At 35.9% G+C, this 26,958-nt stretch overlaps 2 protein-coding genes across 2 annotated transcripts; both read left to right on the top strand.

Annotated features, from left to right (window-relative positions):
• Positions 1-1,699: 1,699 nt before the first annotated feature.
• On the top strand, positions 1,700-19,083 carry LOC116296380 (uncharacterized). The gene is made up of 11 exons (XM_089026389.1): positions 1,700-2,225; positions 2,877-3,230; positions 4,385-4,774; positions 5,202-5,452; positions 7,960-8,132; positions 8,216-8,495; positions 11,988-12,366; positions 12,969-13,361; positions 13,780-14,181; positions 14,442-14,680; positions 16,113-19,083. The coding sequence occupies exons 1-11, from the start codon at positions 1,865-1,867 to the stop codon at positions 16,620-16,622; spliced, it is 3,732 nt and encodes a 1,243-aa protein (XP_088882515.1). The 5' UTR covers positions 1,700-1,864; the 3' UTR covers positions 16,623-19,083.
• Positions 19,084-21,655: 2,572 nt separating this feature from the next.
• LOC116299193 (uncharacterized) lies at positions 21,656-26,781 on the top strand. Its single transcript, XM_031707821.2, has 4 exons — positions 21,656-22,192; positions 22,908-23,333; positions 23,795-24,045; positions 24,385-26,781. The coding sequence occupies exons 1-4, from the start codon at positions 21,841-21,843 to the stop codon at positions 25,177-25,179; spliced, it is 1,824 nt and encodes a 607-aa protein (XP_031563681.2). The 5' UTR covers positions 21,656-21,840; the 3' UTR covers positions 25,180-26,781.
• Positions 26,782-26,958: the final 177 nt, after the last annotated feature.

Below are 26,958 nucleotides of genomic sequence, written 5' to 3'. Positions count from 1 at the left end.
AGTTATCTTTGTCTGACAAAAGAATACTCTCGAACTTCAAGTTTTCTATACTTGGAGAAAACAAACATTTTATTTTCTCACTTAAACTCTACAAAATTCCAGAGGAGGGTGATCAAGTGGCACGTGACCTAATCGACCAATCACAATCATGATCACAGGGAACAAAAAATATCACAAGAATTTCATAGTCGTCGTAAAGAATCATTAATTTCCCCTCATATTGCTCATCATAACCTCATATTTTTTCACTGTCGCATGGATTAATGGCAGTAATTCCTGTACAACAAGTCTCGGTCCCAGATAAGACATATTTCTATGTAAACTTATAACATTAAGATGGCCATCGCTTTCACACGCTGACACTGAAGGTTGAAATATCTTTATCGCCTGCATCTGGTTTTACGATGGATAACATGTCTGTATTTATAAATATTCTGAAGCTTTAATTCCTAATGATCAAAAATATCGAGTTGAACCCCGGTGAACCTCTTACCGTTTCCGAGTCATTCTGAATGTTGTGCGTGGTACTATGTCACCTATCAAGCATATCTTGTCAAGATGGCGGGAATCACCCGCGTAACGCTACCATCCTTTCACATGAAAACACGGCACCACTAAATCGTTTCAGATAAGAAATGAAATCGTAATTTTGTTATTGTTTTGTTATATTGATCTTTTATTGATTCAATTGGAAAATTTATCGGCAGAATACAGATCATGAGAATTGTCAGAATCTGAGACGTCATCGACCCCGGCTCACAAGTCGACCGTTGTTTATTATGCGTTACTTTGTGTGCTGTTTATACTTTCCACATCTGCATTTTCAATAATCAAGACTTTCCTGTTTAAGCCAGTGGAAATATAAGGGGAAAAATACTGTCATGTTCGCGGAATATATGTATAATAGAAACTAAACTATTAAATACTATTAAAAAATTTACAATGCAAAGTTTATCAATTTATCATAACCTTTAAAAGACTTTAGACTTCAATATTGACCTTGAAACAATAAGAACGCTTTATAATTATTCCAAACAAAAAGCTTCAATGATAAGAACCTAAGCTTGACAAGAAATGAATTAAAAATGAATTTATGTAATGAAATGAATGGTTATAGGAGATATTTTTGAAGAGAAAAATCGGTTCGAGTTTTGTCATCTTAGTCGCCGGGTATGTGATTTCAAGCCGATCGGTTGTCTGGATGCTCGATGTTCTAGCTCAATCAATCACGTTTGAATAAAATTATCAAATTAAATACCCACCACTTAGCACTATTTTGAAGCAAATAAAAGCCCTTATGGTCAAAGGCCACCTTTTCTGATTTAGTTCTCGGATTTTTTGGCAGTCAGGAACCAAAACAATCCTCAGTCGTTCGGGAAGGTTGCCAGTAAAGTAACTTGGCCCCCAACTAGTTTTATCGCCATAAATGGCAGAGACTTCACCGTACAAGTATCGTAGAAATTGAAAGTCTACGCAGTGTAGATATAGGAAATCACCAATTGCAAGAAAATTTACACCAAACCGGTGAGACATATTTGACATTCATAATACTTTCTCGCCAGGAGATGTTCACACAACGACGGTCAAATGCAAATGAAGCGTAATGAAGCTTTTAACCCACAATGCTTCACGCGACTTAATCCCCCTCAGAAAAAATTCTAGAAAACATGCTAAAATGCACGCATGCGCAAACGTCTAAACTACTTCCGTCTTCCATCGTTGTACGGAACCAAGTCAGAATCTGTTTCATAAAACAGTTAAAACTCATCTCCAGAGACTACGATTCTCTTCCTAACTCTTCGACTAAGTCAAACAACTAATATATTTTTTGATGGAGCGATGATTAGGACCAAAGTGTTTGCAAATGGCTGCCAAGAATCTATCTTCTGCTGTTTCACCAAATTGTTTGGATCCCTTCAATAAGTTTAAAGTTAAAATTGCACTCGAGCTCAAAACGGTCGATGTGAGAGTTATAAAAAGCGCAATTGTTGGAACAATACCGAACGAATATTTGAATAAGATCGACTCCAAAAAGGAAGGAGCTGGATTGGATTTGCTCGATTTTTTTCAACAATTAGGGCGTTTGTCAGAGAATAATCTTTGTTTATTGAAAGAGGCACTTCATTTAGCCCATAGAGTAGACTTGGTAAGAAGACTAGAAGAATTTGAAAAAACAATAACTGAAGTGAAGGATCTTCCATTGTCACAAATGAACCAACTTTCAGGTAATTTTTCGTCTCCTCTTGTCTATTAAACTCCTCTCATCTCTAACTATAAATCTTCTCTCCTGTTGTCTCCCCCCCCCCCCCCCCCCGTACGTAGTCTACTCTTGTCGTCTCTTCTCCTGTCATCTCCCGGGGTTGGGGTACTCCCTTTGTTCAGGTGGTAGGGGTGATCGGCAGTCGATTTTTAAAATGGCCCCTAAAAGGTACGCATAAATTAAAAAGGCTCTTAAAACCAAACTGATTTCAAACCCTAAAAGGTACAGCTTTATTTCGGTAATTTACTATTAATCCCGGCTATCAACGCCGGTTTAGCGAATGACAGGACAGCGTATAAATAATGATTATATTAAAAAAATATTTAGTGCATCGTAAAGTAAACAGCAGCATAGCATGGATAACACGCATAATAAATGACCCCAAAAAGTACGGAGTTATGTTATGTAATTTCAACCCTAAAAGGAGTGCTGATCACCCCTACCACCTGAACAAAGAGAGTACCCCCCCCCCCCTGTCGTCTCCTGTCCTGTCATCTCCTAGCTCTTCTGTCATCTCCTCCCTCCCCTGTCATCTCTCCTGACCGACCATCCCCTCCCCTCCTCAATTGCTTAAAATATATATTGAATTCTTTTTATTTCATTATAATATTTGCAGAACTGTCAGACTTACTTCATCTACTTATAACTGGGCGAAGAAATTCCATTTATCCATCCAGAATCCATGAATTGAAAGAATCAATAAGCAAGAAGCTAATGATGAAAACATCAGAAGTGCCCTTTGTTCGTATGACTGAAACAAACCAAGATTGCACCTTTGTAGTTTTCCAGTTTCTCCCTAAAGATACTGGTAATCAAATTGACCAGCTTATCTTAGCAGCTGTAAACAAAGAAGAATGGCTGGTGAATCTTGGAGTTCTTCAGCTTAAAATAAATGGGAAAGCACCCATTTGTATTGATGAAAATGTGTTCGAGATCAAACAAGTACCACCAAAAGAAACAAGAAAATTAGGTAAGAAAGAATAATTTTGCTCTAAGTCACTGTTGGACTTTATAAAATACAGTATAAAATGTATGAACACTTTACTTTTGTAGGCTTGAGTCAAACATCAAACTAATTTAAACGATAATCAGTCTTCTTTGATGTCATTAGATCCAGCTCATGTGAAATTTGATGTTTGTCCTTAGTCTAAGAGACATTGTTTCATGATCACTCGTCACAAAGCCAATAGTAGACAATAATTGAATAGTTGATAGGGCCTGTATTGATAACAACAGTCTGTCTGTGATGGGTACCCACTAATAATGGACTTAAATAAATGTAGATGTAGATGTACTGTAGTACTGTAAATAGGCCCTTTGCAACAACAGCGTCATGTAAAAGGCCCATTATTAGCTGAAGGTGTCACCCTATTAGAATAAATTATTAAAATAAACTTAATTAATATCTCATTAAGTGCTTTGCTAATTGGGGAGACCAACTTAATTAAATAAAGCTTGTGTGGACTACTGTACATTGAATGAAGCCTCATATGTTGTAACAGTCAATAACATATTAGGATTGTAAACCTAAAAAGACACAAAAGTTGAAAATCAAGAAATCTTTTACCCTTCAGCTATTAATGCATAGGTAACATAAGGGTGAAAACACGCTTTAAGGATTTTTCTCTTTTTTTGGGGGGGGGGGGGGTTTCCTTCCTCCATAAAAATCAACATGTGTTGTAAATAAGTGAACAATAGAGTAGTAGTGTGTGTGGATGCTCAGTAGAACTCGTTACTTGGATTGATGGTTGTAAAAAATATAGATATTATAATTAACAATTATTCTCCCAAGGCGAAGTGATTATCGGGGAATATTTACCGAGATGTGAGTCTTCAAGCGGCGAGGTAAATATTCCTGGATATTCACTGAGGCTGAGGCAAATAGTTGTTTTAGTATAAATACAAAGGTGATTCTTTCAAAAAATGGGGAAAAAAAGAAGATAAAAGACATTTTTCTCCGGTAACAGCAACAAAGTGGCTGGAGGCCATTTTGGATTATCGCTGGAGGGAGTTATTGTGTGATAGCCTGAGTTTCTCAACCAATCGGCGTGCAGGATTTTCAATAATCACCTGTGTATTTTAACTAATTAAAATTCACCATTTCTTTGTTGAATATTATTTCAGAAATGAAGCATAGTATGGAACATCATTGTGACAAAGCTCTTGATCTCATTCTTGTCTTGGAATATTCCTGTTCTGTGACTCCACATGTTCTGAAGCAGATGCTGAAGCATTGTCAGTCAGCAATAAATATGTTATCAAAAGGCTTCGACATGAGACTAGCAATCGTAACCTATGGTAGCCACTATTCATCCCAACCAACCGAAGTGACCGCCTTTCTGACTCAAGAATTTTTGGATAAATTTGATTTTATTACACATGTTAAAGATGGAGAACAGCATGGAGGAGACGCGGGAGGACCCTCTGGTCTAGCCGATGCACTAGCAAAAGCTAAAGAATTGGCAGGAGGACCAAATGTTCGCAAAGAAGCCACTAAATTGTGCATTCTAATAAGTAAGTAATTGATTGACAGATAAGCCATTCTGAAGTTGAGGGGAAACCTGTGTTGAGTGGCATTGCAGTGGATTGCCTAGAGGCAGCGATAAAGTAATATGTGCAATTGAAGAATTTGCCCTGCAGACCAAGATTTTTAAAAATCTTTCAAAGATATGTAGAGAAAAAATTTTACTCAAGGGATTGATGTGTGGCCCGGTTGCACTGATATAAGAAAACATTTTGCTTAAACTAAAAAATGTATATCAATCCATAAAAAAGTAAAAAGTTTACATTATAAAATAAATATTTTAATCATTATTTTATAAACTTATTGTATCCCATGAATTTTTTGGATTTTTTTTTCTTTTCAAAATGGGGTCTGTTGTTAACTTAACTCACAATTCACAATGAATTCACTATCTGTTCTCATATTCACGTCGTGTAGACTTTTTGGTTCAAGAAGTCCAAAGTGTCACTGACCTGGAATACTACAGGTGTTGCCATGGTCACGATGCCATCCAACTTTGTAATGAGCTTGCAGGTGCTTTTGTTACATTGTACATATTTGGGGTTAATGTATCGCTGCCTCAGCAAGGGAATGTAACATACAAGAAAAGAAATTACTTCTTGGAGGGTGTTGCTCATATTGGAGGTGGCAGGTATTTTCAGCTGGAGAATGTTGAACACTTGGATCAGGTTTGTGAAATTTGTGTTTTTTTTCTTCTGAGGTTGGACTACCTATATCCCTCACTACCTGCATCCATTCATCCATCTGCCTACCTTCATCCATCTGTTCATTCATCCATTAATCCATCCATCCATCCCTCCCTCCCTCCCTCCATCCATCCACCCATCCATCTACCCATCCATCCATCCACTAAGAGCTGACCTTGAACATGTAACTCGCTGGTGAACGGCAAATAAACTAAACTCTGAACACTGTTAATTCAGAATACATGATCATCGGATCCAGACAAAGGAATTGCCACACTAACAGATAACATTAATTTGCCCGTTAATGGTATCTCATTAAAAAGGGTCAATGAAACTAAATGCTTCGTTGTCCACATAGATGCAAATTTTACCTGGACTACCCATGTAGATAGTATAATCAAAAAGGTGGTATGTAATATTGGCATACTCAAAAGAATTTTTCATACACTGGCCATAGAGAATAGAATTTCAATATATATATCTATCATTGAACCCTATTTCAATTACTGCTGTCTTGTTTGGGGTAGCATTAATGATACCATTACGAGAAAATTACAATCTCTTCATAATCGAGTGGCTCGTATCATCACTGCCCCTCCATACACTATAAGATCCCAAGACCTTTTAGTTCAATTAAAATGGAAGCCATTGATTGAAATGAGGCAAAACAGAAGGCCATTATGATGTAGAAATAATTTTTAATTCATGGCCAAGCTCCTAACTACTTATCAGAAATTTTTGAGAAGCAAATAGGTTTGAGTGCATACAACCTTAGGTCTTCAAGATATGACCTGCAATTACCAAAAACTCGAACCAATTGGTATAAGATTAGTTTTGCTCATACAGGAGCCAAAATCTGTAGCACTCTTCCAGATGCCTTAAAAAGGGAACCCTCTATCAATGTTTTTAAAAGCAAAATAAAAAATTATTGATTTAGCATTGACAACACTGAAAATTAGTATTTTTAAATCGATGTATATTCATATTAAATTAAACTTATTTAGTTTTTATGTAATTAATGCACAGCTTATAGGTAGAACAGATTTTTATATAATTTATGTAACTATTTGATATTATTAGCGTGTGTAAATAAAGTTTTCCATTTCCGATTTCCATCTATCCATCCATCCAGCCATCCATCTCATCAAATCCATCCATCCATCCATCCATCCATCCATCCATCCATCCATCCATCCATCCATCCATCCATCTATTCAGCCAATAATCCATCTCATCAAATCCCATCCAAACCCATCCAATCCAAAAGGGCTCTCTTTAAACTTGTTCTTCTAAATGAGACATCCCTGTACAAATATTGTTGAAATAAATAAAAATAATTCCCATCTAACCATTTATCTCACCCATCCATCCCTGCCATTCATCCATCCTTCCACTCATCAATTCATCCATCTTATTCTTCCATTTAATTATCTATGCATCAATCAATGAATCCATCCTCACTCATCCATCCACGATGACAATATTTAGGGACCAGTCATTACCTAAGTCGGGGGGGGGGGGGGGGGGGGGGGAGAGGAGAAAATGTCTTTGATGCAAAAAATTTCCCAGACCCCAACCTAATACCATTCATGTTTTTTGGGTACCCCCTTCACTCGTTTAAAAAATCCTCCCAATCCTCCCAATCCTCCTTTTGACCTTTTAAGGCCCCCCATGTTCTACTTTAAAAAAATAGGGCAAAAGTGGGCCTCGGTGAGGTCTGGATAAATATGTTGGGGACTCAGTCAGGAGCCCAGGTCCAGACAAAATTAAGATACTGTAAAACTGTAAAACAAAGGTTAAAAGATATTGAGTTCCAGACATGGCTCAGGGAGGTGTCTGATGATGAAAAGAAAAACGGTCAAAAAAATTAACTCTGGACATATCGTATCTTTAAATGTAATTATTCCCCTGAAACATATCTATTCCACGTTCTTAACATCATGCATAGAAACGCTCCCACACGCCCGAGAATTAGTTGTCACTATCTAGAGATAGAAGCGGGGCGTTATAAAAGGCCGTATAGAAAACCCGAAGACCGAATATGTACTAGGTGTGAACTTAGGGAAATAGAGGACGAGCGACACTTCCTGGTGAAATGTCCGCGCTATGAAAGTCTGAGAAAGAATATGTTTGATGTTATGGAAAGCAGAAATTTAATTAATTAAAAAAAAAAGAGTGAAAATTATATTTTCCAGAATTTGTTTAACCCTCCAGAAAAAATCCAAAGGGGCTTCGTTTGCAAATATGTGCACGAGTGCTTTCAATTAAGAGGACAATAATATAACTATTTATCATATATAATAAGATCTTGATTTATAAGATTTTGATTGAATGTATCTTCTTTGGCCATGTGCAAAAGTACAAATTGTATACGGTGGCCTTTGAAATAAATAAAATCTAAATGTAAAATGTAGGGCATTCCCCCCCCCCCCCCCCCCCCCGATTTAAATAATGATTTGTCCCTTAATATGTACTAACTGTCTTTCTAGGCAATAACCTGTGTAACAAGGCATGACATCTCCATCGAGAAGCAAGGAAAAGTTACTGGCGAGATGGTGAAAGAAGACATAATCACCAACCATGGTGTCATCCGCTTCAATGGCCTCCCAAAGACCTTGAGCAAAAACTCACCTCAAATGACGTCAAAGTTGATAACTTGGTAGAAAACGGCAAAAGTCTTGAACGAGTTTCTAAGCTAGCAGAAAAAGTGGCTATGTCTGACAATTTGGATGACATAATCAAAAGTTTGGGGCCAGGTTATTCAAAGCGAGATTCACGAAGCCGCTCATGCAAGGCGCCAAGACTAGACGCACGAGGAGCTACGGAAGTTGGGGAACCGTCTGGGATATCAAAGGTCCAGCCATTTCCAGCAATGAAAGAGAAGGAGTTACACCAAAAAGGCAGCATCTCTTTGGTGGAAAACCATGGCGTGGACTTGGAATGTGCAGTACGTATTATGAGGCGTCAACTCCATAGGTTGGCTTACTTCGAAATACCTGATCCTGAAGACGAAGAAATGATGCAGGTTGACAACTAAGATATCAAGCATTGAATATCTTGGAAAATTGAAATTTTTGTCATATAATTCCAAAGATAGAAAAAGCATGTTGAAATTATAAGGAAGTAAGTTCAAAACTTGCAAAGATATGAATTTTCAAAAATCGAAATTTGTTATGAAAAAAATCGTTGGTAGGCATGAAATGCAGCACCAGTGAAGGTTTTCTTACGATTTAAAATTCATGTTCCTTCGAGCAATGTTAAAGTGCTTCTAAGCCTTTACACAATATTTTCAGAATTGATTCCTCAAATAGTGAATAGTTGATTGTGAAAATAATTCGTCATTTGAATGTCGGGTCTTTGAGATACGAAGGTTTATAGTTCCAATATGTTAATGACTATGACGTAACATAAGGGATTTGAGTTATTTTGTGGCAACTTTTAATATTGAACGCTGGACATTTTTTGAAAACGAATTTGTAAGAGCCTTTACGTGAGTCACGAGTAAAAGATACTGTATTCCAGAACGAGTGCAGTGTTGTATATTAAATGATCCCTTATGTTACGTCATAGCCATTAACATATTGGGAATATAATTCTTCGTATCTTAAAGACCCGAGATTCAAGTGACGAAATATTTTCACAATCAACTATTCACTATCTAAAGAATCAATTCTGAAAATATTTAGTAAAGGCTTATAAGCACTTTAAATATTTCTGTTTTATTAGTTTAAAAAATACTTCATAAAAGTATATTGATGTTTTGTATCCGTGGGATAATAGTTTTAAAAGACTTACAATTTTTTTCTTAATAAGTCTCTAATAGTTTTGTATTCGTAAACGACTAATGCGGAAACACTAGGGGAAACATTTGCGCATGCGTGGGTTTCAGCAATTTTCGAAAGATTCAAAAGCATTTTAGTGACAAAAGATGGCGCACTTATGCCATTAATGGTCAACCAAAAAATGATAATGACGTCACAGCTACCGACCAATCACAGCGTTAGATCAGCCTCCATTGTAACACTGCTTTAAGGATGCCTGCAAATGAGGCTAAGCGTTATATATCATTAAATGAATAGATTTAGATTTAGATAGACTGCTTTGGAATAGACCATTTTCGAGTTCTAAATTACCGCTGCGTTTCTTGATTGATTTTGTGCAGAATTTTCACGTGTTCAAGCAAGGTCCATCGAGTTCCAAAGTGTTTGTATTGTTGAAGTTGTGCATTCTTTACTGTTGGTATTCGTAGATATTTAGACACTGATTTGAGGCTAACCCTGTGTAAATGAGTCTGTAATCAAGGAACACAGCAGTAATTTGGAATTCGACACTGTTCTATTGACTAGCTGGCTAGTCTTCTTCGCGTTATCTAGAAACTTCATAAAATAGACCGGGGAACTCGGAAAATATTTCACAGACACTCAGAATTGTTTCTATAAGTTCCCTATGGCTGCTTCATTTATTTTCTATATGTTTATATAATTATTATTGTTATATTATAAGGTAGTTAAGGCCTAACATGTCTTTTTTCGAGAAAAGTTTTCTGGCCCTACTTGCTAAAACTACCAGAATCCCCTGCACACTCTTTCCCCCAGTTAATTAGCTCTGCAATTGAATAACTTCTTTTGAATTGGAATAAAATCTTGAATAAGAAAGAAAATTTGCAAAGTATTCTGGTAGTTGTAGTAAAATAACTCCATCATACGAAAGTGCCTGTAACCATTACGCCTCAGATTTGTGTAGAGGGCTATCCTTTATTTCTCTTTTTTCTTTGATTATAAATTTAACTAAATGTGTGTATTTGAAGGCTACCTAGTACATAATCTTTTCTTATAGAGACTATAAAGTGCATACCAAATATATAATAGGTGAAAAAACTAACTAACAAAATTGCAAATTAGGCCAAATTTTTTTACAGGTCGGCCATTTACTGCACTTACCTGACCTCAATTTTTAAAAATTTGTGCAATTTCTTACAAAGTTTTTCATGGATATATTGTACGCACTCTAAGTAATTTTTTGTTTTCATTGACACATTTTTCTATTCTTTAGTCAGTGTAAAGTCGTCGCCGTCACATATTCGAAATAAATTCAGTATTTGGATTCAATGTGCAGTCTCAAAATTTCAAGTTTGAATTACTTGTTTGCTATTCTAAAATATTATAGTACACTCTACAAAATTACTCGACTCTGATTGGTCGAGAGGAGTACAATTATAGCGTTAATTGTACTCCGTAGGAGTACCGAATTAAGTCGCTATGGCAACATGGCCAAAACAATATCAAAACAATTATTTTCTATCATTTTGTACTTTAAAAGCATAAATAAAATTTTAAAGCCGTAAGAACTAATCTTTTTTATGCATTTCAGTTGCACGATGGACTGGAAATCGGCCGCCAAATAGACAAAGATGAACGGCGTCGCTTCGCATTTTTTACTGAAATTTTGTTGAGTGAACTATAAACAAAAAATCGCACGATCTTCTCGTACAATTTGGAATTAATAGACACTCGTAATGTTTTGAAAGTTCTTTAATTGTACTCGCCTAAAGGCTCGTGCAATTACAAGAACTTTCAAAACATTACTCGTGTCTATTAATTTCCAAATTGTACTCGAGATCGTGCGATTTCCTATACTAATAGCCAATGCAATAAATATGTTGTAAATGGCCCTCAAAACACTAGAAATCGCACTTCCAAGGGTCTCAGTTTTAAAAAACTTCTACAGTAGGGCCAGCCCCCGATCCCCCGATAGGGGCACCCAACAGTTGACGGTCGTAAAGTCCACCAAATCGAAATTACGCTCCGCGGTCCCTGGAAGGAGTTACTAATGCGGACTCATATTATTGTTTTGTTTTCGTTTCGTTTTGTTTTTGTAGTCTTCTTTGTTTTTTTGTTTTTTTGTTTTTGTTTTTGTTTTTGTTTTTTGTTTTTGTTTTTGTTTGTCTGTTTGTTTGTTGTTTGTTTTTTGTCTGTTTGTTTGTTTGTTTGTTTTTTCTATTTTTATTTTTTATTTACTTATTTATTTGTTCTGGGGTTCTTCGGTCTCTTGGAAGCAGAGCGTAAAAAAATCGTGATTAGCGTGAGGTGACCGTGTTCGGGTCATGAACTCATATAAACTCGCATTCTGATTGGATGACTCATAACTATTTCCACGAAATTTGGTGCATAATTATCATAATTTGTCTAGTTAAAAAAGCTGCGTTTTAAAACCTTTTTTCTTTTTTCTTTATCGATATTGAATTAAAAGAAATTACTAGTCAAGGAGTTTAAATTTTGCGTTAAAATGATAAGAATTTCCTAAGAACGGAATAAAATTTCGAAAGCAAATCTGGGTTTCCTGTGGTGAATCCTCAAGATTGCGTAGTAGGAAGCTGTTTGAACAAGATCTTCCTGTCTTCGTTTAAATTTATACTCAAAAGTAATGCCTAAAAACTTCCTAACAAGTATTGGAGTTTCCTCAAATTTTGCATGTAAAGTTTTTCAAAGCTCTCTGGAATGAAGAAACTAGATTTTGAAAATCATTTGAGGCGAGAATGGCGGGCAACTCGTCTGACGATAAAACAAGAAAATTGATTGATGAATTTTTATGTTTTACAAAACGAATTGGTCTGGAAATCGTTAAAGAGGACATAGAAATAGCGATATTTCTGATTGAAGAGAAATTACCAGAAGAGAACGTATTGGAGATAAAGAAAGCAAAACAACCCGGAGTACAACTAGTGTCTTGTTTGAAGAACAATCGATTGTTATCTGAGAACAACTTGGACTTCTTTATAGAGTTATTGAAGGAGTGTCGCAGAATCGACTTAGCGAACAAAGTGAAGGAATATCGCAAAACTTCAGTCACGACGCTGAAGAGTGCTCCACCAGCTCAAATAAACGAAAAAATACCCGGTAAAGTTTTAAAAAATCAAAGTTTAAAAAATTCTGTGCCTTAGGGGAATTGCAGTCCCCAAGGAGGGTATACTTCGTAGCTCCATAAAATATCCATACCTTTCCTATGGAGGGGGATTGGAATTTTCAAGAGGGGGGAGGGTCTGAGGAGCATATATTGTGTAGTACCAGAAAATATCCATACTTCCCCCATGGAGGGGGATTGGAATTTCCAAGGGGTGGGGAGGGTGTGAGGAGGGTATGTTGTGTAGTTCCAGAAAATATCCATACCTCCCCTATGGAGGGGTATTGGAATTTTCAAGAGGGAGGAGGGTCTGAGGAGCATATATTGTGTAGTACCAGAAAATATCCATACTTCACCCATGGAGGGGGATTGGAATTTCCAAGGGGTGGGGAGGGTCTGAGGAGGGTATATTGTGTAGTACCAGAAAATATCCATACCTCACCCATGGTGGGGATTGGAATTTCCAGTTAGATTCCATTTTGATTCATTAGCAGAAGAACCACTTTTAGGAACCACTGCCTATAAACAGACGAAATTAAATGGAAATCTCATTTATTTATGAGTCAATCAAAATTATTAATTTAAATTTTTTTTACAGGCTACAAAATGGAGTCCCTATTTTTGGTTATAAATGGCCAGAAGAGCAGCGTTACTGTTAATCGATTAGACAGCATCAGAGAGTCAATAAGCAGAGCTCTTGATCTTAAAATATCTGATGTCTTTTATGTTGCAACTGATGAAGATGAGGAAAACCCGCAATATTCGCAACTAAGACTGCAATTACCCAAAACAGAGGAGAAAATCAACCAATTGCAGATAGATGCAGTGAATAAAAAGCCTTGGTTAACTGACTTGGAAGTTGTTGAGCTCACAGTAGACAACAAGTCTTCAATAAAAATAGCAGAGAAGAAAAAAGGAGATGTGCCGAAGAAGCCTAAGAATGGAGAGAAGCAATCAAGACCACCTTTACTAACAATTCATAGTGTCTTAGGTTTGTAAAAAAATGTTGGGTTGCTCCAGCTAATCAGCTGACCATGGTCTATAAGAGTACTGTAACCCTCTACCCAGGGTAGGGAAGGGGGGATAGGGGAGGGATACTCTGGAACAGCTCAAATACAATCGTGCTTGCTCTCTGGAACAGTATATAGTATATATATTTCATATTATGAAATCATGTTCTCTTTCTGGCACAGGACACTGTCTATTTTCGCATGTAACAGAACTGTAAAACAGGGTATGGGTTTCAGAGATCTTGCTCTTGAACAGGGTATGGAATTTCAGCAATTTTACTCTGGAACAGGGTCAGGGTTCTCAGGGCTCAGCGGCACATCCCTACCCTAAATAGGCAAGAGTACCCCTGGGGTACTAGCTGAGTAAGTAAACTAAGTTATCTTTTTTTTTCATTTCAGGACTAGATCCAAGTCTAAAAATTCACTGTAATCAAATGCTTGACATTGTACTGGCAATAGAACTCCCTTCTACAGTTGATGTAAATAAGCGCAGGGCAGTAGTAGGAAAATTTGAGTCTGCAATGAACAAATACTATTCTTGGCACAAGGAATTACACAGTTTCAGGCTGGCAGCCATTAAGTTTGGTAACCATACCAATGTTCCAGTACGACAACCTAATCAACAACAAATTGCATTCCTTGTCAAAGAATTATCTAATGATTTGAAGATGACAGCCAGTGTGAAGCCTGAGGTACATTGTGGAGGCATAATGAACTCTGGGCTAGCAGATGCTTTGAGTATGGTGCATAGTCTTAAAGATGATATGCACAGAGAAGCCACTAAGCTGTGTATTGTGATTTGTAAGTACATTAGCTTGAACATAACCTCGTCCCCATGCTACTTTCTTCGCTTATTGGCATGACATCATACTTGGGATTTGACTCTCAAATGATTACATATGTCAGCTCTGAAGCGTCTGACATTTTTGATTTGGGAGAGCTGACAGAGTAGCAAGGGGACGAGGCTAGCTTGAACAGAAGTGTCGTTAAATTACTATTACTCTACAATAAATTTGTTGTTGTATGTGCCAGTATACTTATTTGGTCTAAAATATTTGCAGGTTTTATTACAAGCAATTCTGCCAACCTTGAGCACTACAGATGTTGCTTTGGTTACGATGTAATTGACCTGGGCCACGTCCTTGCAACTGATGCCGTACCATTATACATCATTGGTATTGACCTGGAAGGAACACAGACCAGTCCTTCTCAAGCACCGGATAACTATCTCTTGTCAGGCCTCACTGCTATCACTGGGGGACGATACTTTCAAATTCAAGACATAAGCTTGTTGGAAGAGGTTAGCCAACTGTTATAATAAGAGATATTAGAGGTACACTCTATTGCCTTCAATCAATTTATTAGTTCAAGTCAATAGAATAAATTGTACAGAAACTGACCCAAATGCAGCAATCATTTGAAGGCAACAGTGTAATTCTAATATCTGCTATTTGAAAAATCTAAGGAAAAATGATTATGATTGTTGTGTTCATTAGGTAGTGCAAGCGAACAGGAAAAACAAGTGTAATTTTTTGTATGATTAATAATTCCTCTGTAGTCGTTGGCTCGCTCACCATGTAAAAAAATTATTATATAGAATATCAGTGAGAGCATATACGTGTTACGACATGCCGTACTGTGTATGTGCTGTATGTCATTACCATGTTTCTCACTCAAATGAAATCCTTTTAAATCCTTTACGAAAAGTAAGCCCGTAGCACCATTTGTAAGCATAATTTGTATTTTTTGTAGTGTGTAATTATGATTGTTAATAATAATAATAATAATAATAATAATAATAATTTTTTCTTTTTTTTCTTTTACTTAAATAAAAATAAAATATACTATATATGATAATATAATAATAATAATATATAATAATAACAATAATAACAATAATAATATGATAGAAATAATAGTAACTTTATTGACAGTAATAATTAACTAATAATTCATTATAATATGAGACGTGATAAGAATATTGCTATAATTATAAACCAAAAGAGAGAGATTATGAATATAAAATAACAAATCTATATAATAATTACTTATTTATCTATGAAAACATATTTGTAAAATAAATTAATAGCTCAAAACACGAGTCCAGCTCTTCACACTGATATAATACTGTATTAAAACTATACATTAATTAATAAAATCTAAATATTTCTAAATTTCCGCTACATTGGCGTTAAGATTAAAGTCATTCAAGGATTCATAGTAATAATGATTAATTAACAATAAGTAGCTTTAATAGTGCATCATCGTAGGATCCTAGCCAAAGATTGTAATGAAAATCCATATATACAATATCTATATATATCTGCAACAAATTAATAAATTAATAATAAGAATATGATAATGATAAGAATAACAATGATAATGATAAGAATAATAATATGATAATAATAAAAGTAACAATAATAATAATAATGATAATAATGATGATAATAATAATGAAAATAATAATAATAATGATAATAATAATAATGATGGTGATAATAATAATAAAATAATAATAACCTTCTAAGGTGCACTGTAATAAATGTCTAGCACAGTACTTTTTGCTTGTTTTCCTGTTTACTTGAATCTAACCGAGACCCAACTGCCAGATGAGAGGCCAGTGAACTGCCACTACACCACACTTGATTCCCAAAATAAAAATACTAATTGATAATTATTAATGAAATAATTCTCTTGATGACTCTACTGTACTGTTAATTGTTTTACAGTTGATCCATTGTATCATCAAAGAAAACAACTCCATTGAGAAGAACATGGGCACAGTCAATGATGTCGTCATTAGAGAAATCAACAAACAGTTTGGTGACGTCAATGATGTCCATCTCACAGAATACCTCCATAACAACTTATGCTTGCGGTCTTGTAAGCTTGATTGCATTACTCATGGGGGGACCCCTCTAACACCCATTTCACAGATAGCAGAGCGAGTGTCGTGGGCTAATAATCTTGATGATGCTATTGCTGGTGTTAAGAGCTTGGAAAAGCACCTGAAAGTGACCGACAAAGGGCCAATTGCTTCCAAGCAAGTTTCAGTGATGCAGAAGCAAAGCTCTACCACTTCCTCAAATGCTAAAGGAAAGCAAAAGTGTAAATCCAAGAAAGAGAGAAAAGAGTTTGTAAGTGTGAAGAAGAATCCTGATATGGAGGTGTCAGCTCATATGGTGAGGAGACAGATCGAGAGAAGTGCCTATTACAGACCAACCACAGAGAAATATTAATGTGTTCCAGTTGTATATGATGGTAAGACATTCTTGATCATTAGCCGTTTGATTGTCCGGTATTAGTAAGATATCACTGCACTGTTGGTTAAGTATTGGCAGACTAATGATGGTGGTGATGGTGAAGATGAAGATGATACTGATGATGATGGTGATAATGGTGGTGTTGATAGTAAATGGTGATGATGGTGATCGTGGTGATGATGATGATGTTGGTGATGGTGATGGTGATGGTGATGGTGATGGTGATGGTGATGGTGATGGTGATGTGATGATGATGGTGATGGTGATGGTAATGGTGATGATGATGGTGATGGTGATGTGATGGTGATGGTAATGATGATGGTGATGGTGGTGATGATAATGATGATGGTGATGGTAATAGTGATGATGGTGATGGTGATGAATGGAAATGTTGCTGAATGTGAACTAATGATAAGAATGATTTACTCTATCAATTTACTCTATCATTTACTATCAATAATAATACCATTATTTGAAAACTCTCCCTTTTGAGGGATTGTAATCTTTAACACTTACGACTAATCTTATCTTATGACTAATTTCAAGAGAACTTTGCCACAAAATGCATGCTGATCCCATATCTCTGGGACTCTCACTACTCCACTAAGTTTCACATTTTTGACTAAACTCTTGCAACTAATGTTTTTATCTTCTCTAAAGAAATTGATAACAATGCACTTACTTTTGACAATTCAGTATGTAAGGGTATTTTCTGGCCTATGTTTAACATTCCAGACATATTTTAGGTGTTCACAATTGTCTTTAAAGACAAAAAAAGTTTTTATTGTGAAATATTCTTCTTACACTTGTTGAAAGTAACATGTACAGAATGCTATAAATTGTCCTCGCAATGAAGTAGGTTTTGGTGGACATCACTGAATCAAGGCATTTCCATGACAATTCATCAGGTACATTTTTGGCAGTGTTGTCATGGAAACCTCTTGATTGATGCAATTAAAAGAATCTGCATCGGTTGTTATTAAATAGTGAAACTAATAAATCCAGGATAAGAAACCTGAAAATATGAATCAAATTTTTATCAAAAAATAATTTCGAATGGTTTGAAACCATTTCCTTGGTCATCATGAAGACATAGAGGATGTTACATAGCCGTGCAGAGATATGGATTTTATGTTCGAGCGTTGACGCAAGAGAAGATAGAATCCATATCTCCAAGTGGCTGCGTATGGTAGTATTCTGTTTAATATCAAATTATTGATAGCTGTGCAGAGATAACAGATTTTATGTTTGAACGTAGACGTGAGAGAAGATAAAATCCATATCTCCAAGTGGCTTATGTATGGTAGTATTCAGCTTAATATAAAATTATTGATGAAATATGTTATTTACAATTCACTGTAAGTGATGGATTTTCGCTATCTATACAATTCCTAAGAATTCATACCAAGGGTGTTGTTTTTACATGTAAAGCTATCATTAAATATCTTCACATGTAGATATTTCATTGATGATTATATATAAACAAGAAATATTTACCAGTTGTATTTTTTGGCACGTAAAGATATCATTATAAATATCATATGTAAAGATAGAGTGCTCGCACTAAACCCGTGAAACAAATACTAACTTTTAGTACTAAATAGTGATAAGTAAACAATAATAAACAAAGGATTCTGTATAAAATAGTACTAATTGGTAGTAATTATTGTAAGCAGGTTTAGTGCGTGCACTCTATCACTTCTTAGTAATAGAGATAAATAAATATTTCATCAATAATTAGATATAAACAAGAAATATTTGCATTGGGTTAGGGTTAGGATTAGAGTTAAGCCTAAAACCCATAAATGAATGTTTCAGATCCACAACGATTTTCAGCTCCCCCTTAATTGTGCTAGCCTGCACTGCATCCAGAATTTTCTGTCAGACTTTATGAGTAAACGTTCAGAGGCACGCATGCTAAATTGTGCCAGCCCTTCCTGGCCGATAGATAGATGATCCTCAAAGCTAATAAATTTATGGTGCACATAATAAATGCAGCCCAAGATTGTAATGAGAAAATTTGTGTTTATAAAATATTAATTAAGTTTATTATAATGTCATAAGATGGCAGTGTTTGTTATAATAAGACTAGTCGTATATTAGTATTAAGCCTCAAAGTGCTATACTTATAAATAGAATCCACATATTTTTGAATTTGTAGTGACCTAGCCTTAAAGTGCAATTTATAAATAGAATCCACACATTTTGAATTTATAGTGTCACGTGACCTGTAAGAGATCACGTGATCTATAAGTGATCGCGTGACCTAGAAGTGATCGCGTGACCTGACAGTGATTGCGTGACCTAGAAGTGATCGCGTGACCTGAAAGTGATTGCGTGACCTAGAAGTGATCGCGTGACCTGACAGTGAGCACATTACCTTTTCCAATTTATAAGATTCTAAACAGAAATAAATCAAAGATTTCAACATTCTAAATTGTTTTCCTCTATTTCTCTTAAAACTAACCAAAATTTTATTTTTCCTTTCCATTGCTTCCTTCTTCTCACTCAACATTTATTATGACTGATATGATAATGAATTTGATCAATGATCATTGATAATCCAGCGTCTGAACATGATGGAGATGATTGGTGATAATGATCTAATGATGGTGATGATGATATCCGGATGATATGGCTCGGGAGATCAGTGTGCAACCACTCCCCGCGTTATCGAAGTAAAACAAATTACTTTTACCTTTATGATGATGCTATAATAGACCGTTTTCAAACGTTTTGGGATTCATAGGGGTCTTGAGATCATATTCTACATTTATTTTGGGGCTCTTCATACAAAGAGAGATTTAAAAGCGTTAACTATTTTCTCTTGATCTTTTAGCTGCGTGATTGCCAGTTGGATTCGCCTCAGTGCGCGCAACTGTCGCTGCGATATGCAAATAATGAATAAGGCCCCGTCCACACGTATCCGGAAATTTTTGTATCCGCAATTTTTTTAACGGATGCGGGTTGCGTCCACACGTGTCCTCAAATTTTTGTGACCGTATCCGCCAATTTTACGAAAACGGACACGTGTGGACGGTGAAAACGATTCGAATGCGCTGCGTGTGGACGCAAACATTTTCGTATCCGCAAAAAAGAATTTAGTTATACTCGACCTCGATTATGCAGGTTGCGATTTCTATGGTCGGGTAGGAGATCATACAGACAATGATTATCATAAAACGTGAATTTGTTAAACTTGCATGCTATATTGTGTTTATCATATTATGTATAATGAATGCAGCAAATATTGACCACAAGTGTTTTTCACTCAAGTTTCTTTATTTTGCATATTTCGACAGTACAACTTTATTGGTTTACAGTTTAGTCAGAACACGGTTACTGCTTAGCAATGTTCCCACTTCGCGATTGCTCTCAATCGTTCTGAACGTCGTGGAGGCGTTACTACATCTTTACATTTATGAGCATCTTGATAACTTATCCACTTGACTGGTTTTTCTTTACTTGGTGGTAGAGTGGGTAAGAAATATGGCGGGGGAGGTAGAGTCTGTGCTTTGGGAGTGCTGAACGATGCAGTAGGATGAAGTAGGAGAGGGTTGTTCAAAACTAGTACTGGATATTCACTTTGGAGTAACGGGAGGAACCTCGGTTAAGTTGAGGATTTCGCTCGACTGGGTTCGAAAGAAGGGGTCCTAATTATCGACGTTAACCGCTCTAGAAAGGAAGGAGACTAGTTGAAGAAACGTTTTCTGGAGTCGTAAAACTAAGTGATGGCATTGAAAGACTCTTGACTTGTCAAGGGCGGTAGTATGGTTTCCTGCTTGGGGTGTATATAACAGTGCTTGGAAGTTGCTGTTGAGGTATCGATTGTAGAGTCTAGTGTATTCTTTGATCTTCAGTTCCGCGGGAACATTGATGGGTTCCATAAGAATGTTTTCCATCTGTTCCTTTAAATTCTGTATTGTTTTGAGTATGGGTGGTATTTGTAGTCTATCTCTTGGGTTTTCTGAAAAGAACGAGGTATGCAGCATTCAGACTCGGGGTGCGAATAATTTTTCCTTGAAAGTAAAGATTCTGCATAAGAAAAGTGACACTCAGGTTTCGATAATGAGATCCTTTGGTGAATAAGTTCATGATTTTCTTATCATTGGACGTCTCTGTCATTTGGTCGTCAATCATAATCAAATTATTAATCTTAAGGTTAAAATAATCATCTTCATCCAGGTCGTGCGGTATGCCTTTTACGAACTCGATCCCGGGAATGGTTTTTATCATGTGGTCGCAAGCAGATTGCCACTGAGCATAACTCCATACGATGCGCTGTAGCGAAGGAATGATCACGTGTGTTTCATTTTCAAGCAAATTCTGAACCCAAACCACTGCAAACCGCTATTTGCATCTTTTGACTAGTGCCCATAGCCTCAGAGGAAAGTTTTGCTTGCAACAGCCACTATATACTCCCTAACTCTCTGAGGTCTGCCATAATGCTTCAATATGAATTTTGATGGTTTTGGTTGGATTTGGTTGAAATTCTTCGCTTATTTGTCTTTCCAAGCATCATGGCTTGGTTTGCCGATCAAACGATACCGACAGACATATTGCCGCTGTATGTTAATGATCGTCGACCACAGGTTGCCCGTCGAGTCAAATGCACCCGATCAAGGGGATCGGTACTTTACCAGACATCGAAGGTGTTCTGTCCGTGAGGGTACTGAGTCTCAAGAAGTCATACAGTGCTTATAAAGGACATCTAACAAGGTTATATGGAGAACTAGAGAGAGCGATGAGCTCATTAGATGCCAACGCTGCGGTAAATTTGAAGAGAAACGAGGAATTTTAACATAAATTTTAAACTCCTTGACTAGTAATTTCTTTCACTACGATATGTATTAAGAAAAAAGAAACAAGGATTTAAAACGCAGTTTTTTTAAACTAGACAAATTATGATAATTTATGTCATAAGTAATGTTTTGGGATCCCTGTGTGCTCATAATTTTCATTGGGGGATTCCCCCCTTCCCGTCATGACATGCACATACCCATCAGACAATCACGAAATGAGGGAAAAATCCCTATTTTTTTGACTTTTTCCAATGATTTTTAAGGTTCTGAGTAATTTAGCTCATCCAAAATTCCGCAGAATCTAAGCTGGATGTTAGTTCAAAGCGAAGACTAGTTAGGTTTGAAGTGAAGTGAAGCGATCGATCGAGCAAAGCTTCTTCAATCATTCCAAAATGGCGCTGAACTCAACCAAGACTTCTAACAACGCCATCAACCCTTTTCACAAGTTCTCTACAAAAATCGCGCTTGAGCTTCTAACTAGAGATGTTAAAGTTTTGAAACACCTAACGTTGGATAAAGTCCCTGGTGGTGTTCTCGAATCCATCAAAGCCGAGGAGGAATACTCTGGGTTGAATTGGTTCTTATGTTTGACAAAACACAAGGTTATTTGCGAATACAACGTTAAGTTCTTAATTGAGGCGCTAGAGGCGGCAAACAGACATGACTTGGCGAAGAAGGCTAAGGAATATCAAGATCAAATCGTTGGGGAACGTGAAGAACTAGACAGAACAGAAACAAGACTAAGTAAGTTTATTTTTCACTAGTGTGTTTATATTTTCTAGTACTGAAACAGAGATCCTTTTAGGCCACCCCCAAGAGGATAAGAGGATCTGTGTTTTTCTGTGAGAGTTGTTTAGAGATAACTAGCTAAAAAATAGTGTGAGCTGCGTCGGTGTTTCTAATGAAAGAGTAATGATAAAAGGATAAATTTTACACCGTGAAAAGATGAAAAAACTTACTGACGTTTCGGACGCTAGTCCTTGTTCGGAGTAAAAGAGGGTTGTTAGTTGTTTTAATTAGCGAGTTATTAACCCTGACAGGTCTAACAATAACTAAATTGTGGATCATTTGTCTCTAGCTAATAATATATCAGAAAAAAATCAGAGTCCCTGATAGGAATTGAACCCATGACCTTCCTATCAGGGGATCTGATTTTTTCAGAGACAGTTCCTTTAACTATATTCCAAAGATCAACAATTTCTATATAGCTTTCATAGCTTATAAATAGATTCATCATATGATAACCAATCATTGTATAATGTTTTGATGATACCTGGAATTATCAATGCCGAGGTAATTAAGTCTGCGGACAGCTTCTGCCAATAACATTTGCCGAGACATTGAGCAATATAATCCAGATATCATTAAAACCAAATTCATTCTCAATAGTGAGAAACAAGAGTAATTATACTTAAATTTCAAAATCAGTAATTTTGCGATTTTTGTGCTTTTTTGATAGTTTCCAAGTCTATTTTCTACACCACTAGAGATTGCGTTCATCTATTTTTCGCTGTGGAAATGGGATATGCTGCTGGCAGCACACATATGTGCAAAGGCATGATTAATGCCAGTCAAAAAGCATTAAATACCTGCTGTAAAGAGCCGCTACTGAGCCACAACATTGAACTTGCTCTTATAAAGTTTGGTAACCATCATACCAAAAGGAATACAAATTCATCTGCCCCAAGAGGACAAGAATCAGATGTTGCTATCCTTGTGAAAGAAATGTCTAAGAATTTGAGCATGTGTTGTTGCCCCAACTTTTACTCGTTTTGTGGAGGAAGAGGAGGAACATCTGGAATAGCGGATGCCTTGGCAAAGTTTGTTGATTACGTCCAAAGAAATGAAATGCAAAGACAAATCCCGAAAATTTGTATATTGATATGTAAGTGTAAAATATGATATTAAGAGATGCCTACAGTTTGCACCCATTTATATTTCAAATTTTTGACTGTCTATATTTTTTTAATTTTCTATAATTATCAGTCTACATCATTCATTTATTTATTTATCTCAGGATTTTTGTCATCCATCCATCTATCCACCCATCCATCTATCCACCCATCCATTCATCCATCCACCCAAATATCCATCCACTCATCCATCCACCCATCCATCCATCCATCCATCCATCCATCCATCCACCCATCCATCCATCCACCCATCCACCCATCCATCCATCCATCCATCCATCCATTCACCCACCCATCCACCCACCCATCCATCCATCCATCCACCCATCCATCCATCCACCCATCCATCCATCCATCAATCCACCCATCCATCCATCCATCCATCCATCCATCCACCCACCCATCCTAATTTTAGTTTCCTATTTTTTTTCAGGCTTTATTTCCAAAGAATGTTCCGATCTTGAGTACTTCCGGTGTCCTGAAGGCAAAGATGCCATAAAGCTATGCAATACCTTGGCTGAGTGTGCCATACCCTTATATATAATTGGCATTGACCATGCCGGGGTCCAAGCATGTGCGAGGGGCACACCCCATGTGACAGAAGAAAACCCTTTTCTCTCAGGAATTACATTCATTGGAGGTGGTCAGTATTTCCAAGTCAGTGATATGAATCACGTCGAACAGGTAAGTACAGACCTATTTCAAAAATTTTGTCGGATACTGAGGTGATAGGTATTAGGATATATATTAAGCAAATTGTGAAATTATTCATACTTTTAGAGAAGCTAAAAGTGGAATAATTTGCACTTTATTTTGGGCTATTTATTTTGGACCATTTATTTTGGGACATTTATTTGGGACCATTTATTTTGGACAATTTATTTTGGACCATTTATTTTGGACCATTTATTTTGGACCATATATTTTGGACCATTTATTTGGGACCATTTATTTTGGACCATTTATTTTGATCTTGCTGCTTAATTACAATGTAACGGACCATTTATTCTTGAATTTTATCAGGCAATCAATTGCATAATTAAAGAAAACATATCAATAGAGGAACACATGGGGACAGTCGACGACATTGTCATTATTGAAAGAAACAAAGAGGGTGGTAATTTGAATGTTGAGCACCTCGCAGAACACCTTCGAGAGAATCTGAACCTAAGATCTTGTACAGTTGACAACATAAAGCTCAATAACGAATCACCACAGGCTATTTCACAGATAGTGCAAAGAGTGGCTTGGGCTGATGACTTAAATGATGCTATAAACGCAGTCAAGTCCTGGAGGGAACAAAATGAATCATTAGACAGAACTAGATCAATTGATTTTTCTCTCTCAAGAGGCTCCCGCAGCTTTTCAAACTATTCAGCGGTCAGTCAATATAGTTGTGAAAGCTTTTCTTCTCTACCAACCAGTGAAATGCAAGCACAAAATCAACAAACACTCTTCCCAGAACTGAAACCAAATTCAGCATCATCTATGTCAAGAAGTATTTTTTCCTCTGGCCATACATCTACCAGTGGAGGTGAAAGTGCTAGTTTTCAATCACTATTTTCCAGCACAACGACACAAAACCTGCAAACGCATCAGCCGATGGAGCCGTCTTTGAAACCAAGTACCCGCAGAAGGAAGAGAAAAGCAGAGCACACAACAACGACTCAGAACAAGAGTCGGAATGATTCTGAATCTACAAAGAACAACAGCAGCTTCCTCACATTAGCCGAGAGGCAGAGAGTAGGTATGGATGTTGCGCGACGAATGGTGAGACGACAGATTACGAGGCAGGCGTATTACCAGAGAATTAAGTAATATTTCAAACACGTGTTTCATCTGATTTCCAAACACCAAGAAGTGAATTGAAAAAACGTAGCAAGGCAGAGCCAAGTTTCTTAAACCAGCTTCGAGGTTTGGACTCATACACCAGAGGTTAGACACTCAGACATCCCAGCCAACAAGACGAGTGCGAGAGTATATATATATATAAATAATATATAAATAATATATATATATATACAGCCATTTGCAAAAATTATGGCCACTTCCAATATATGTACAAGTATATCAAAAGCATATCAAAAATTATGGCATATCATCCCCAATATTTTTTCCGAGTTGTCTATCACTAGGTCTTTCTGAAAAAAATATCAAGAAAGATATTCCGCCCTATTTTTGAATATACTTATAAGATAGATATTTATTTATTTCAATACGTTAGTGATACATAATTGTAAATTCTTATTCATTTATTTTTATAATTGTTAAGCACTATTGGGCTTTTTATGGAAATAGGGCTATATAAATAAATAAAGTTATTATTATTATTATTATTATTATTGTTTGACATACTTTCGATATACTTGTATTTATATTTGAAACGGCCATAATTTTTGCAAATGGCTATATATATATATGTATATTATATAAATATATATCTACATTTATAATATAGATTCCTGTTTAATTTGGCTGTGAAGTTTGGCGGCGTCGTGTTCATGGGGCGGCGTTTCGACATTGCTGAAGTATATTATTTACGTTCAGCTGCGTCGCTGCATCGTCCGCATGAGCGTGGTGTCGCTGAGCTTCACAGTTAAATTTATATATAATTTATATATAGTTCATTTTAATCTTGATGTATTGTTTTATTATACTATAGTTAATTTTTCTTATAAGTTCATGTTGATAGTTTTCATAACATATATTTTATATTTTTAAATTTGTAAATATTAGTAGTTTTATGTTAGGGCCACAAGTTTATTAGTGTAGTACACTATTTAGTGCCACCCTCATTAAAGTGCATATGACACGAAAACATTTTAATGTTAAAAATGTGTATTCTATTGGCATGAATAAGAATATCACAGTTAAATTTGTTTCAAAAACGTATTTCTCTAGAAATTCAAGAAAATTTAGCACAAGTTGTGACGTCATTTTGTTTACAAGTCTCCAGATTTAGTTGCAAATACACGAAATTTGTTTGAATGCAGAATCTTAATTTCGGGTAGTACACTTTTCAGTTTCCCACCATTTGAAGAGTATTTCGTAAGCTATCAAATGAAGCTGAATAGAATATGCCTTTTGTTGTTATTTTATAAGAATTACAATTTATGTTTAGTGCATTTCTACCGAATCTAGAGTACGTGTCAACAAAATGACGTCACAAATTGGGCTTAATTTTCTCAAATATCTCAAGAAATAAGCTTTTGAAACAAATTTTATTACGACATATTTATTATTATTAACAAACTATACATTTTAAACGATGAAATGTTTTCGTGTCATATACACTTTAAATAAAGTTGTTATTATTATTATTATTATTATAACAGCACTTTGCAAAAATTTTGTAAAAGTCAAGTATATCTATATATCCATATATAAAACTGATTTCCAGATTAAAAAAAAAAAAAACGATTTTCAACCAAAAGTTAACCAAATATCTATTATTAATGTTTACAATATACACTATGATTATATTTCACCAAAAATATCGTATTTAACCTTTATTAAAACATTTTTTAAAATTGAAAATTTATATATGCATATATATACACCGAATCCCTAAAACTATGACATGTTTGAGATATATTA

The sequence above is a fragment of the Actinia tenebrosa genome, unplaced genomic scaffold, assembly GCF_029948245.1.
Source record: "Actinia tenebrosa isolate PJP-AT-01 unplaced genomic scaffold, QUT_ActTen_1.0 PGA_scaffold10__47_contigs__length_13832649, whole genome shotgun sequence".
Taxonomy (NCBI): domain Eukaryota; kingdom Metazoa; phylum Cnidaria; class Anthozoa; order Actiniaria; family Actiniidae; genus Actinia; species Actinia tenebrosa.
The sequence above is the reverse complement of the archived record's forward strand: the minus strand, read 5'-3'. Positions and strand labels throughout refer to the sequence as shown.

Excerpts from the sequence above, each read along its gene's own strand:
- LOC116299193 (XM_031707821.2), top strand. The coding sequence starts at position 21,841 with ATGGCGCTGAACTCAACCAAGACTTCTAACAACGCCATCAACCCTTTT. Across the intron at positions 23,334-23,794 it reads GAAAATTTGTATATTGATAT|GCTTTATTTCCAAAGAATGT; the intron begins GTAAGTGTAAAA and ends ATTTTTTTTCAG. Across the intron at positions 24,046-24,384 it reads ATATGAATCACGTCGAACAG|GCAATCAATTGCATAATTAA; the intron begins GTAAGTACAGAC and ends GAATTTTATCAG.
- LOC116296380 (XM_089026389.1), top strand. The coding sequence starts at position 1,865 with ATGGCTGCCAAGAATCTATCTTCTGCTGTTTCACCAAATTGTTTGGAT. Across the intron at positions 2,226-2,876 it reads ACAAATGAACCAACTTTCAG|AACTGTCAGACTTACTTCAT; the intron begins GTAATTTTTCGT and ends TAATATTTGCAG. Across the intron at positions 8,133-8,215 it reads TCAAAGTTGATAACTTGGTA|TTTGGGGCCAGGTTATTCAA; the intron begins GAAAACGGCAAA and ends CATAATCAAAAG.